The sequence below is a fragment of the Grampus griseus genome (genome assembly GCF_964374135.1).
Source record: "Grampus griseus genome assembly, chromosome: 2".
Classification (NCBI taxonomy): Eukaryota; Metazoa; Chordata; class Mammalia; order Artiodactyla; family Delphinidae; genus Grampus; species Grampus griseus.
The window spans coordinates 140,680,000-140,693,847 of record NC_139018.1 but is presented as its reverse complement, the minus strand read 5'-3'; the positions used below and the strand labels follow the sequence as shown (position 1 = coordinate 140,693,847).

General features: G+C 44.8%; 1 protein-coding gene across 2 annotated transcripts in view; it reads right to left on the bottom strand.

The window, feature by feature from the left end:
• ALPK3 (alpha kinase 3) overlaps positions 1-13,848 on the bottom strand; it is a 53,851-nt gene that overhangs the window by 12,479 nt on the left and 27,524 nt on the right. For both annotated transcript variants that reach the window (XM_082648921.1, XM_082648920.1), the window contains 4 exons: positions 2,972-5,063; positions 2,173-2,320; positions 1,670-1,797; positions 1,485-1,520 (listed from right to left, as the gene is read on the bottom strand). In XM_082648921.1, coding sequence (XP_082505047.1) covers positions 1,485-1,520; positions 1,670-1,797; positions 2,173-2,320; positions 2,972-5,063 — 2,404 coding nt within the window. The remainder of the gene's footprint in view (positions 1-1,484; positions 1,521-1,669; positions 1,798-2,172; positions 2,321-2,971; positions 5,064-13,848) is intronic.

The following is a 13,848-nucleotide window of genomic DNA, read 5'->3' as shown; positions in this document are numbered from 1 at the left end:
TGACCTTTGGAGGATGTTAGGGCACCAAATCATTATTCTGAAATCTAATAAGAGCAAGGAGGAAAAGAAAGTATTTTTTCCTTCATTTTCTGTTGGACCTATATGTATCAGGATTACCAAATAACCATTTCTTCTTTTCCAAAAAATTTCAGCTAATGAATAAAGAAGAAATGACAGAATTAAAATACTCCATGTTGCAAACCTTAATGAAATAAAGGACTTAGGTGATAATCAGTGACTGCTAAAACCCCTAGCTGATGACAGGGGTTATATCAGATACAGTTTTTTAAAGTTTAAAAGGGATAGATCAGGCAGAAAACACCTGAATGAACCCAGTGATCATTCTTAACATTACTAAAACAGTCAGACATCACATGCCTCCAGATAGGATGCAAAGGAAATACACAGCACACCTGTGAAATGTCCACACACACACCCCCAAAATTTGCACCTGAATTGGAGCAAGCATCTCAAGCTAATTACCAGTTTAGAGGAAGCACATCAATGAAGCGACATGTTAAATGGTGATATAATCAATAAAAATCCAAAATGTAAGAAATTCTTCAACAAATAAATGGCAAGGAGGGAAAACAAATGAGGGAGGAGGAACTATTATACATTTGATAGATTTAAGAGATTATGTTAGCCAAAAGCACTGAGTGGTTCCTAATTAAAATAAACCAACACTTATGAGAAAGTTGGGAAAATCTGATTGGATATTGGATGATAATTAAGTATTATTACTAAGTTTTTAGGCTTTTTTAGTTTTTAGGTGAGGTTATATTTGATTAAATCTGACTTGATAACTGAACAAAAGGCACTAGTTGAATGAATGAGTAAATAAGTGAATGAAGGAAAGAATTAAGGTATTAGTTGGCAAATGAAGCTCTAGAAACCTTTCCATCACCAGCCGCCTTCACGGTCCTAATCCTCCGTGTGTCTTCTGCAGGAGCAATACCTCTCTTCCCCTAATATTTGAGCCTTTAAAATGCTTATCAAACTTTGGGGTGTATCACAATCGCCAGGGCATCTACGGACATGCAATTGTTTCAGGCCCTACCCCAGAGATTGTGATTAAGAGTATCTGCAGTAGGGCTCAAGTAACTGCATTTTCAGCAAGCTCCCTGTGTGACTCTAATGCAGGAGTCCACAGACCACCGTGAGAAACTCCGGGGAGGGAGCTGGCAGGGTGACAAGTGGACAGTCCTGCTCTTGATCAAGGGCTCTGACATGGGCAAAGGGCACAGGCTGAATGAACTCCTTGTAGGACGTCCCCTTAGCCACCTCTTCCCCCCTCATCTTCTGAAACAGTTGTCTTCCCCCATCCTCCTCCACAAACCATATCCTAAACTAGGAGGCAAAGGGTGGCTGTATGTGGAGATAAACATGGCATTTAGAACAGATTCCAAGTCTTTAAAGAAGCCCCTGTAGATAGCAGGGTAGGGACACAGGCCCACCCATTCCTCTCCCTGAGGGGCACCTACCTTGACTTTCTTCTCTGGAGATGAATCCTGACAGCACTGTGTGGAGAAAGAGAAGAGAAAGCTGCTATCCTCAGGCAGGTCTGCCCAGAGACAGCTCCACCTCTGCAAAGACGACTGTTCCCCGCCCCACCCCCAGTGGGGGCCAGGCAGAGACCCCGGGGAGGGGGGGCAGAGCTCACACTCACCCTCGGGGCTGAGGCAGAAGTCAGTGGAGGCCGAGCCGTGCTCGTTGCTGATGGTGCATCGATACATGCCACAGTCTACGGGGGACGCCTGCACGATGGCCAGGGCCGCTGGCCCCTCGTCCCCTGCACTGCAGAGAGGAGATCCTCTCCGTGAGGCCATCACCATGGCACAGCCCAGGGCCACCCTGTGGTCCTGAGGCTTCGCAGATCCCGCTCTCAGAGAATGCTGTGAGCCCTGTCTCTGAGAGCTCTGGGAAGAGCTGGGCCTGCGTCACACAGGTCAGGCCTGCACTAGCTGTGTGACTTTGGGCAAGTGACTTAATATCTCTGAGCCTCAATGTTCTCCCCTTCACTATGGGAATACTAGAATCTCCCTCATAGGGTTCTTGTGAGGATTAAATGAGGAGGTAGATCCAAAGTGCTGGGACAATCTCCCCCCCAGTAGTGTTGCTACAATTTATTAGGGAGCCAGGACAGGTGGAGGTGGTACCCAGCTGGCTTACCTCCTGCCCACCTCGCCCACTGGGCGCTGATTCTTGGCCCATGTCAAGACTGAGTCACTAAGAATGTTGAAAAACTGGCACCAGAGCTTCAGGCTGCCCGAGGCATCAGGAAACTGCTCCACCCGAATCTTCCGGATCACCTGTGGGGCTGGAAGCAGGGGCACAGTTGAGAGGAACAAGCCACTTCCCCTCCATCGTGTGCCCTCTCTGGCCCTACCCCTGCTTCCCTGGGTGTCCGTGGTGGCACAGGCTGAGAGAAAACAGGATTCAAGCCTCCACACAGCCCCCACTTGAGTCCCACCTGTACCTCTGAGGCTTCTGCCCTGACTTCAAAGCGCACCTCTTAGCTAGAAAGAACATAGTACAGCACCTCCACTCCAGGCCAGGGAGAGCCTCACAGCTGAGGCCGCAGACAGCAGTCAAGAGAGGAACTTCAGCTTGCAGCCTAGGCTCCTAAACCTAAGACCCTGCGTTTGAATCCTGTCCGTACCACTCTGTACTCGCGGGACAAGTCTACAAAAAGGCGATTACGGTGGTGATGATGATGATAGAGCTAGGATACTATTGAAGCCAGGCCCTGTGCTGAGTACTTGATTTATTCTATCCCATGTAACCCTCACAATGTTACAAAGTTGGTACTATTTCCAACTCCAAGCGGCCTTTCCGATTCCAAAGCCTGCGGGATTATTACCTAAGAATACCCTTTACAGAGGTACGCGAAACCTCTAGCAGGCAGGGTTACCCCAGCAGGGCCCTGCTCCGGGCAGCCCGCTCCTGGGAAGCCGTACCTGTTGCTCACCTTTTAGCAGGTCTTTGGCTCTCCTTGGCTTGGCCGGAGTGCCCTGCTTGCCTTCCTCCAGGGCCATCTCTGCTTCCAGGTTGCTGGCTCTGGGGCTGGAGCCCAGGGCCCCTGCTGCCGGCTCCTCCTCTGCCCGCGGCACCTCCAGCAGGTCTGCCTTTCTGCCCTGAGTAGGGGAGCGTTTCTCCCGCCCTGGACTCCCCGGGAGCCCCGGTGCAAGGCCCTTCCGGGGCCCCCGGGGGGAACCCGAGGGGCTCTCCCTTTCTTCGGGCTTGGTTGGCTCCCCATCTCCTGCTGCTCTGACCTTAGGGAGAAACCTCTTCCTCCGGGCCCCCAGAGCCAGTTCCTCAGGGGTAGCTGCGGGGAGATCTGTCAGAGCTTCCCCTGGGATCTCCTCCTCTCGGAAGCGTTCCTGGGCTCTGCTCTCTGCTGACAGCAGTCCCTGCCCAGGGGCTGCCTGTCCACCCACGCCCCCCAGCGGCCCACCCATGCCGCTCTCCTGGGAGGTCGGCAGGAGGCCAGGCCCCTCAAGGGAAACCTCTCCCTCACCTTCACTGGATCCTCCTGAGGCCACCCCGGGGCCTTCCTCCTCACCTACCACGATGGCAGGGACAGAGAGGGGGCTGGGGCCAGGGCACCGGGCAGCAGCCAGGGCCTGACAGCCAACCTGCACCTCGCGGTCCAGGAGGCCAGTGAGGCGGCGGGAGGTACAGGGGCTCAGCAGCAGAGTCTGCGCGCTCTGCACCAGACGGTTGTTCTCCACACGCTCCAGGATGCGCCGTGACGTCCGGGGACTCAGACCGGCCACTTCCACGGTGGGGGCCAGAGAGGGTGAGGGTGCCTGATCCCCAGCGGCAGCTTCCTCCTGGGCCCCTGGGCCCCTGCCACTCGTCTCTGAGCTGGATAGCTTCAGCAGCAGGAGCAAGTAGCTCTTCAGGGAGTCTATAAGGCCAGGGTCACAGGTCTGGGGGCCTGAAGTCCTCCCTTCCACACCGGGCACCTTGGCGCAGGCCCCCTCAGCGTCTGCTGCCCTGGTTCCTGGCGGGTGACTCTGGCTGGGGGCGCCCAGCCCCAGGTGCAGTGCGGGGGCAGAACTCAGCGAGGCCTTGTCCCCAGAGGGTAGGAAGGCAGCTGTGCTCATGTGCTGAGAAGCCGGGGTGCTGGGCAGCCGCTGCTGTGAGTTATCCGTCAGGCCGGCCCCAGGAAGAGAGGGCAGAGTGGGCACCTGGCGGCTCAGGCCCGCTGAAGGACAGCCACCCAGGTCCACAGGCAGCACTTCTCCCGGCTGTTCCTGCTTGGGGCCCTGGGACAGGCCCTCGTTGGCCTTGTCCTTAACTGGACCCGACTGCTCCGGCCCTTGATATCTCTCTCCTCCCACCTGCTCCAAACTGCCCTCAGGAGGCAGCTGTGCCCCGCGTGTGAGGCCCCCCGCCAGGGGACCTGGCACAGTTTCCTCACGGCTTCCGGAGGCCGTTCCTGCTGCCTCGTCAGATCTGAGCATAAACTCAGGTTTGTCTGGGACGGAGAACTCTTCTGGGGTCTGTTCAAAGCATTCAGTAATCTGAGGGGACCTAGGATCCTCTGAAGGTGGGCGTTTGGGGGCCCTGGACTGTGGGCTGATACCGGTCATGGACGCCTTCTCTGACCAACATTTCACAGCTGTGGGAATGCTCCCCTCTGACCATGTCCCCTTGCCTTCCTGCACCCTTCTGTCTGCCTGTGTCCTCTTATCTGCCTGGGTCCCCACCTTTCCTTGTGCCATCACATCCTCCTGGGAATTCCTGCCTGACTCTGACCTCTCACTTTCTTGTGTCACAACATCCACCTGTGTCTTCCTATCTGCCTGTGTCCTCTGGGTGGTTTGTGTTCCATCTCCCTGCGTCCTCCCATCCACCTGCATCTTCCTATCCATCTCTGTATTCTTCTTGCCTCCAGTGTTTTGATCAGCAGCTGCTCTCCCATCCTCCTGGGTTTCTGTGTCCATGGGCTCAATGATGTCCTGACTTCTGGAGGTGCTGCAACCAGCGGAGACCATATCAGAGCTGCTGCTGGCCAATGTGGTAGGAGCCATGGTTGCCTGGGACTCCTGGACCTGAGAACACATGGACAGAAGCAAGAACTTAACTACACGTGCCTTAGGATCTCTTTCCAATCCAACATCCCAGCCTTCTCTGACCTCATCCAGAACTGCCATGATGAGAATCCTGCCACCTGGTTTCTCAGGCCTGCTGGGGGTGACAGAGTCCCAAGCCCACCCACCCAATCCCTGATCCCAGAGTCTACACCAGGGAATATCCAGAATCCAGGTCTAGCTCTGGCCCTCCCCACCTCTCCCCGAAGAAATTTTGCCTCTCCTGACAGCCCCTGATCACGTGCTACCCCACCCCTCAACCCTGCCATTCGGAGGAGAGTGTCCTCTCCCCAGGGCCTCCGAGCAGTCAATCTGTCCCTCTCTTGTGGCACTAACTGTCCTGGATAGAATTATGGGTGAAGTGGGAGAGTGCCAGGGGGTCTCCTTGATAGCATCAGGGACAGCATCATCATTAATGCTGAGTGAGCGGCAATTACAAAATGCCATCCAGAGAGGGTTAAAGTCATTACGAATGACACCTGTGCCAGGAGATCCGTGAAACATTATAACGTTACCCTTCCGAACACCCGCTATTTGCAAAACACCATGCTAGGCCCCTACTTATCACATATGTATTGCCTCGCTCCTCACAACAATACCAAATAATTTGCAAGAATCATCTCTATTTTAGAGATAAGAACACTGATGGCCAAAGAAGGAATATGGTTTGTCCATTATCAGAGAGTAAGCGGTAGAGTTTAGTTTAGAAGCCAGGTGTGTCTAGCTTCAAATCTCATGTTCTTCGTTGTTACACTATATGGTCACACATTTAAATATAATTAAAGGACCTTCTATCTAAACATCCTGGCATAAAACAGTAAATTGCCTCTTTTCATGTTGGATATAATCAAAACCAACTAAGTAAACAAGAAAAATCAAAGCAAATTCCATTGTTAGTGGAAATGGAGGCTAATAAAACCTACAGTCTCAAAAAAAAAAAAAAAAAGGGAAGGATTGCCAAAAGCAGATAGATGAAACTCTGGGAGGTTGCAAGAGCTGTAGGATCATGGAGGACTGGGTGGAAATCAAGCAGAAGACATACAAGGGAGACGTCCAACAGTCAGGAAAAGAACAGTGGAGCAGCCTACCGCAGGCAGTTCTCAAAAAACATGAGCAAAAATACAGGAAAATTGCTAAGAAAATAGATTTTGAACATACGAGAACTTAAGGAATAGTGTTCCGTGGCCCTGGAGGAAACTACTGGAGAACAAACTTTGGTCAACCAAAAGATGACTGGGGAAACCACAGCAGAAGAATTGATGGTGAACGCTGAACATATATTTAACCATAGAACCAAGACTAAAACCAAAAAAGTTTAGAGTGGCAGATCAGAATGTCAGTGTTTATGCCCTGACAATGCAGAAACGATACAACTAGCACAGAAGGGGAAGGGGGAAGAAGATGACAAGTGGAGTTAAATGCCTTAATTGTATCAGTTATACAAGCCAGGAATCAAAGGCATGACTCAAAGCTGAAAACCCAGGTAACAGAAATACAGCATATTCAATTATACAAAGATAGTCACTTAGAAATAAAACTTTGGGAAAATAGGAGATAGAAAATGAAAGGGAAAAAAGGTAGGGAGGAAGTGGAAGCACGATCACTGCTCATCATAAAAAAGTAAAACACACTGACTAAACAGATAAAATTATGGATGATATTACATAAAATTTAAATTATAAAGTACTACGTACAAATATTTCTAAGTATCAGAAGAACCACACACAAAACCAAAGCAAACGGAACGTATGAGACCTTAATATGTATTTAATTAAATTATATTTAAATTAAATATAAAATTTAAAGTTACTTTACTGCGTATGGAATTCTGAATGAATGGTATGAATACGAAAGAAATAGAAGAGTCTGGTGAATAACAGGAGCCATCAAATGTAAGTCTGACTGACCGAAGAATGTTAGTAAAAACGCTCCTCCAACTTCTCTGAGAACCAGTAAGACACGTACAAAAACACCTTGGAGCTGGGCTTCCCTGGTGGTGCAGTGGTTAAGAATCCACCTGCCAATGCACGGAACATGGGTTCAAGCCCTGGTCCAGGAAGATCCCACATGCCACGGAGCAACTAAGCCCATGCACCACAACTACTGAGCCTGCACTCTAGAACCTGCGAGCCACAACTACTGAGCCCGTGTGCCACAACTACTGAAGCCCGTGTGCCTAGAGCCCCTGCTCTGCAACAAGAGAGGTCACCGCAATGAGAAGCCCGTGCTCACCGCAATTACAGAAAAGCCCGCGCACAGCAACAAAAACCCAATGCAGCCAAAAATAAAATTTTAAAAATAATTAAAAAAAAAAAAAACCTTGGAGCCAACAAACAGCATATATTAGAACCTTTTTTTAACTTCTGATATTCTAGGATTAAGAAATATATTTTTAATATTTATTTATTTATTTGGCTGCACTGGGTCTTAGTTGCAGCATGCGGGATCTTCGTTGCGGCATGCGGGATCTAGTTCCCTGACCAGGGATTGAACCTGGGCCCCCTGCATTGGGAGCACAGAATCTTAACCACTGTACCACCAAGGAAGTCCCAGGATTAGAAAGTATTAATATGGACATGAGATCTATACATTTACAAAGAAAATGCTGACTTTACACACAAGGCTCATGTGAACAAAACTTTTGATTAAAGCTGTCTTCACTCCCCCTCACCCGCAGACTGATCAGTCCCTGAGTCCTACTGAACCTGCCTCTTCAGTATCTCAATATCCATTCCCTTCTCTCTGTCTCCACTGCCAACACCCTAATCTAAGCTGCCAACAATTCTATCTTGCCTGGACTATAGTAAAGCCTCCTAATTGTTATCCGTGACTCTAGTCTTTGCCTCTGCCAAATATGCAGCCCAAGTGATCTTTCTAAAATATAAATCTGGGCACTTCCCTGGTGGCACAGTGGTTAAGAATCTGCCTGCCAATGCGGGGGACATGGGTTCGAGCCCTGGTCCGGGAAGATCCCACATGCCACGGAGCAACTAAGCCCGTGCACCACAACTACTGAGCCTGCGTGCCACAACTACTGAAGCCTGCATGCCTAGAGCCCCAGCTCCACAAGAGAAGCCACCGCAATGAGAAGCCCATGCACCGCAACAAAGAGTAATGCCCGCTCGCTGCAACTAGAGAAAGTCTGCGTTCAGCAACAAAGACCCAACGCAGCCAAAAATAAATAAATTAAAAATAATAATACAAAAATAAAAAATAAATCTGATTGTGACACTCCCCTCCTTAAAAGCCTCTCAGCAGCTTATCATCACTTACAGGCTAAAGCCTAAAAGCCCTAGCCTAAAAGAGCAAAAAGTTTAAGAATACTCCCTGCCCGGCAGGGTATGGGGAAACAGGCATCAGCACAGCCTCTATGGATAGTAATTTGGCATTATCTAGTAAAACTAAAAATACTTATACTCTTTGACCCAACAGTTCCACTCCTAGGAATTTACCCTATAGATATACTTTCATGTGCAAACTGACATATATACAAGGATACTCGTTGCCTCATAGTTTATAATAGCAAAAGGCTAGAAAATATCTAAATTACATCAATACAGGATTGATCCAATGAATTATGGTATATCCACACCCCAAATAAATAAAATAAATACCCAAATAAAAAAGCAAGGTATAGGACAGAAAGTATCATATGCCACCTTTATGTGGAAAATACAGAGACACATACGTGTAAATGTACAGAAGACAGCTCTGGAAGGATGCCCAAGATACCAGTTATGGCAACTTATTTCAGGAAGAGGGATGGGGTGGTGGCAGTAGGGAAGGGGTGAAGATTTAATATTCTCTAAATACTTTTTATACTTTTTGGATTTTATACCATGTGCCTATGACACATATTTAACAAAATCCAATTAAGAATGAAAATGCATAAGTAAATAGGCCCTTGTGTGATCAGTGAGGGCTGTCCTTCAGCAGAGAACCCAGGTCTGTCTCTCCAGCCTCATCTCTTGGGTCCCTCCATCCAACAACACTAACGTACCATGCTGATTACTGTGCTATTTTATAACCACTTTGTTTTTCTCTGCTGGACATTCTCAGCCTTCTCATTGCTCACCTGAAGAACTCCTCCTTCTTTTCCCTGAAGACCTCACTCAAGTTTCTTCTCGTTTTAGAAGACTTCTGAGTTCCCTTCTCCACCCCCCAAAACGTACGTGGCTTCTTATCCTATGTACCCATGGCAAATGTACCTAATTCTATTATTATACCCTCATTCTCTGTGGCAGTTATGCACGTGTCACCTGCTAATCTGTGAACTCTTCCCTTTCAAAGAGGGCCCAGCACAGGCCCAGGGTTAGACTTGGTGTGCAATAACTATAAAGACTGACCTATCTAAACACTATGTGGGGTGGGTGTGTGTGTCTGCATCTGGAACTGTATGGAGAAGTGAGGAGGAATGTCATGTATTTCTTAAAAATAAAAAACTGTGTGAGCTGGGGTGAACCTATCTGGTTCTCTGTGGGCTTTTTCATTACAAAGAACATTAGCAGTTTTAATTTTCCATCCTGTCTTTCTGTCTTCTCTGTAAAATTTTTGAGATTAAGGAACCAGTCTGAATCACCTTTGCATCCTTCACAGACCGAGGCACATAGGAGGTTCACAGGAATGAGCCACTGAATGGCAAGTACTATGGCTTGTAATCCTCTAAGAGGAGAGAGTGCTGGTTTGGAGAAGCAGGATACAAAGCCAGGGGCTTAACAGGGATGGAGCAGGGCATTGTCAAGGACCTGGAATCTACTTCCTTGATGAAACCCAGACCCAGGGCTCATACTGAGGCTTCATCATCTTTAAATATTTGGTACAATTTTCCAGTAAAACCATGTGGCCCTAAAGATTTTGGGGAGGAGATTTAAAATTACAAACTCAATTTCCTTAACAGTCATAGTGTTATTCAAATTATCTTGTTTCATTTTTACATGAGTTTTGGTAGTTTTTTTTTTTTAAGAATTGTTCTATTTCATCTAAGTTGTTGAATTTGTGAGTGCATTTTTTCCCATAATAGTCCTTTATTATCCTTTTAATGCTTGCAGGTTCACTAGTGATATCTCCTTTCATTCTTTTTTTTTAAAGAGCTTTATTGAGGTATAATTGACAAAACAGTATACATTTAAAGTGTACAACTTGTGTTTTGATATATCTATATACTGTGAAATGATCACCACAATCAAGCTCCTCTTTCGTTCTGAATACAGGTAATTTGTGTCTTCTCTTTTTTTTTTTTTCTTTGTGAGTCTTGCTAGAGGTTTATCAATATTATTGATCTTTTCAAATAACAAGATTTTGGTTTAATTTTTTCCCATAGTTTTTCTGTTTTCAATTTCATTTTTTACTCTTTTCTTATTTTCCCCTTCCTTCTGCTTGCTTTGGGTTAGTTTTGTTCTTCCTTTTCTAGTTTATCAATATGAGAGCTTAGAGTATTGATTTCAGACCTTCTTTTCTAATATAAATATTTAATGCTATAAATTTTCCTCAAGACACTGATTTAACAGCATCTAAAATTTTGATATGTTGTACTTTCACTTTCATTCAGTTCAAAATATTTCCCAATTGACATTAAGATCTTCCTCTCTGACGCATAAAAGTGCGATATTTAATTTAAAAGTGTTTGGAGACTTTCCTATTATCCTCTGTCACTGATTTCTAGTTTAATTTCATTTTTGTCAGAGAACATACTTTGTATTATTTCAAATATTTTATATTTGTTAAGGTTTGTTTATGACCCAGGATATGATCTATTCTAGTGAATGTTTTATATGCACTTGAAATGAATGAGTATTCTGTTGTTGTTATGTGGAGTATGCTATGTGTCTATTAGATCCAGTTAGTTGATAAAGCTATTCAGTTCTTTTCTATTCTTACTGATTTTGTTTACTAGTTCAATTATTGAGTTATTGAGAGGCGTGTTAAAGTCTCCAACTATAATTGTTGATTTGTTTATTTCTCCTTTCAGTTCTGCCAGTTTTTCTTCATGTATTTTGAAGCTCTGTTGTTAGGGGCAAACTCATTTTCATTTTCTTGAATTGATTCTTTTATCATTATGTACTTCACTATTTTTCCCTGGTAATTTTCTTTGCTCTGAAGTCTGGTTTGTCTGATATTAATATGGCCAGTCCAGTTTTCAGTTGATTAGTGTTTGCATTGTATATATTTTCTATAATTTTACTTTTAACCTACCTATATCATTGGAATTGAAGTCAATTTCTTTTAAAAAGTATAGAGTTGGGAATTTTTTTTTTTGATCCAGTCTCACAATCTCTGTCTTTTACTTCATGTGTTTAGACTACTTATATTTAATATAATTATTTATACGTTTGAATTTACATCAATTATTTTATTATTTGTTTTCTATTTGTTCCCTCCGTTATTTCTTCCTGTTTCCCCTTTCCAGTTTTCTTGTAGATTATTTGAAAATTTTTAGTATTCCACTTTAATTTACATATTGTGATGTTTACTATATTTCTTTGTATTTTAATTATTGTTCTAGGGCCTGCAATACATACACTTAACTTCCCACAGTCTACTTAGAGTCAACATCTTACCACTGCAAGTGAAATGTAGTAATCTTACCACCACATAGGTCCCTTTACCCTCTCCCTCTTTATATGTTACATTTACATACATTAAAAACTTTAGCAGACAACGTTATAATCTGTACTTTTTACCTTCAAACACTTTTTAAAGAATTCAAGAAGACCGCACACCACAACGAAGAGTAGCCCCTGCTCGCCGCAACTAGAGAAAGCCTGCGCACAGCAACGAAGACCCAACGCAGCCAAATAAATAAATAAATAATTTTTAAAAAAGAATTCAAGAAGAGAAGAATAATCTATTATGTTTACCCAGGTATTTACAAGATTCCTTGTATCATTTCTCTTTGTCTGAAAAATTTACTTTAGCAATTCTTTTAGAACAGGTCTGCTAGTACTGTATTCTCTTAGTTTCCCTTTATCTTGGAATGTCTTTACTTCACCTTCAATACTAAAAGATATGTTTGCTGAATGTAGAATTATAGATTGAAAAGCATTTTCTTTCAGCAGTTAAAAAATATTATTTCACTTCCTTTTTAACCTCCATTGTTTCTGATGAGAAATCTGCAGTCATTCAAGTTATTGTTCCCCTATAAATAGTGCGTCATTTTTTCTCTGACTACTTTCAAGATTTTATTGCTGTTGCTGTCTTCAGTTCTCAGCAATTTGACTATGCTGTTCCCTGGCATGGAATTCTGTGGGTGTTTCTTATTTGGGGTTTGCTGAACTTCTTGATCTGTAAGTTTGTGGGGGGGTTTTTGCCAAATTTGGGAAGTTTTCAGCCATTATTTCTTCATATATTTTCTCTGCACCATACTCTCTTCTCTCCTTCTGGGTATCCAATGACATGAATGTTAGACATTTTGATATTGCACCACAGATCCTTGAAGCTCTGTTCATGTCTTTTTCTCTCTGTTATTCAGATTGAATACTTTTGATTGACCTATCTTCAAAGTGCACTGACTTTTTCCCTATTGTCCTCATTCTGCTGTTGTGCCCAACAAGCAAGTCTTTTTTATTTCAGTTATTTTATTTTTCAGTTCTAAAATGAACAATTTGTTCTTTATATCTTGTATTTCTTTGCCAAGACTTTCTATCTTTCCACTTATTTCCAGAGTGTTCAACCTTACTTTTTGTCACTGCTTTAGAGTCAGATAATTCCAACATATCTGCCATCTTGACATTGGCATTCTTTAACTGCCTTTTCCCATGCAAGTTGAGATTTTCCTGATTTTCTCATATGCCAAATAATACTTACTATATCTGGCACATTTTGAATATTATGAGATTCTGGTTTCTTATATAAATCCTATGGAGAACGTTAATATTTTTGTCTTAGCAGACACTCTACTTGGTTGTGTTCAGGCTGCAAGTTCCATTCAACATTCTGAGGTTGTAGTTTCAGTGTCAGTTCCATTTTCAAAGTCTTTGCAGTGCTATTCAGATCTGTCCTGTATGTGTGCCACCCAGTGGCCAGTCTGGGACTTGGATGATGGCCTCTTAGTTCTTTTTTGATACAATGTTCAGAACCAGATCCATGCATGAACAGCGTGAGAATAAGCCCAGGAATTTATAAACAGCTTATGAAGTCACTTTCCCAAACTTCTTCCTGTGTATGATCTACCCTTTACTTTCTGGGTCCCTAGGATTCCCTTTTCCAGTCCTCCCTCAAAGTTTTAGACCCCTGTGGCCTCTGCTACTGTCACTACCAGGAGATTCCTCTCCTATTCCTCAAGCCTGTTCAAAAGGGCTTCTAAAGCTCTCTCTGTTCATCCTGATGCTTATTTCTGAGTTTCTGATTGCATTAAGACCAGGCCAGGTAATACTAGATTTTTTTAAGGGTAAATACTGCTGAATCAGTGGTACTTAATTCTGGTCTTATTCCTCAGTCTGTCTGCTACTATTTGCTTATCAAAGTCATCAAGTAGGGTTTCCCTGGTGGTGCAGTGGTTAAGAATCCGCCTGCCAATTCAGGGGACATGGGTTCAAGCCCTGGAAGAGTCCACATGCCGTGGAGGAACTAAGCCCCTGGGCCACAACTACTGAACCTGTGCTCTAGAGCCCGTGTGCCACAACTACCGAGGCTGCGCTCTGGAGCCAGCAAGCCGCAACTACCGAAGCCCACGCACCTAGAGCCTGTGCTCTGCAACAAGAGAAGCCACCGCAATGAGAAGCCCACACACTGCAACGAAGAGTAGCCC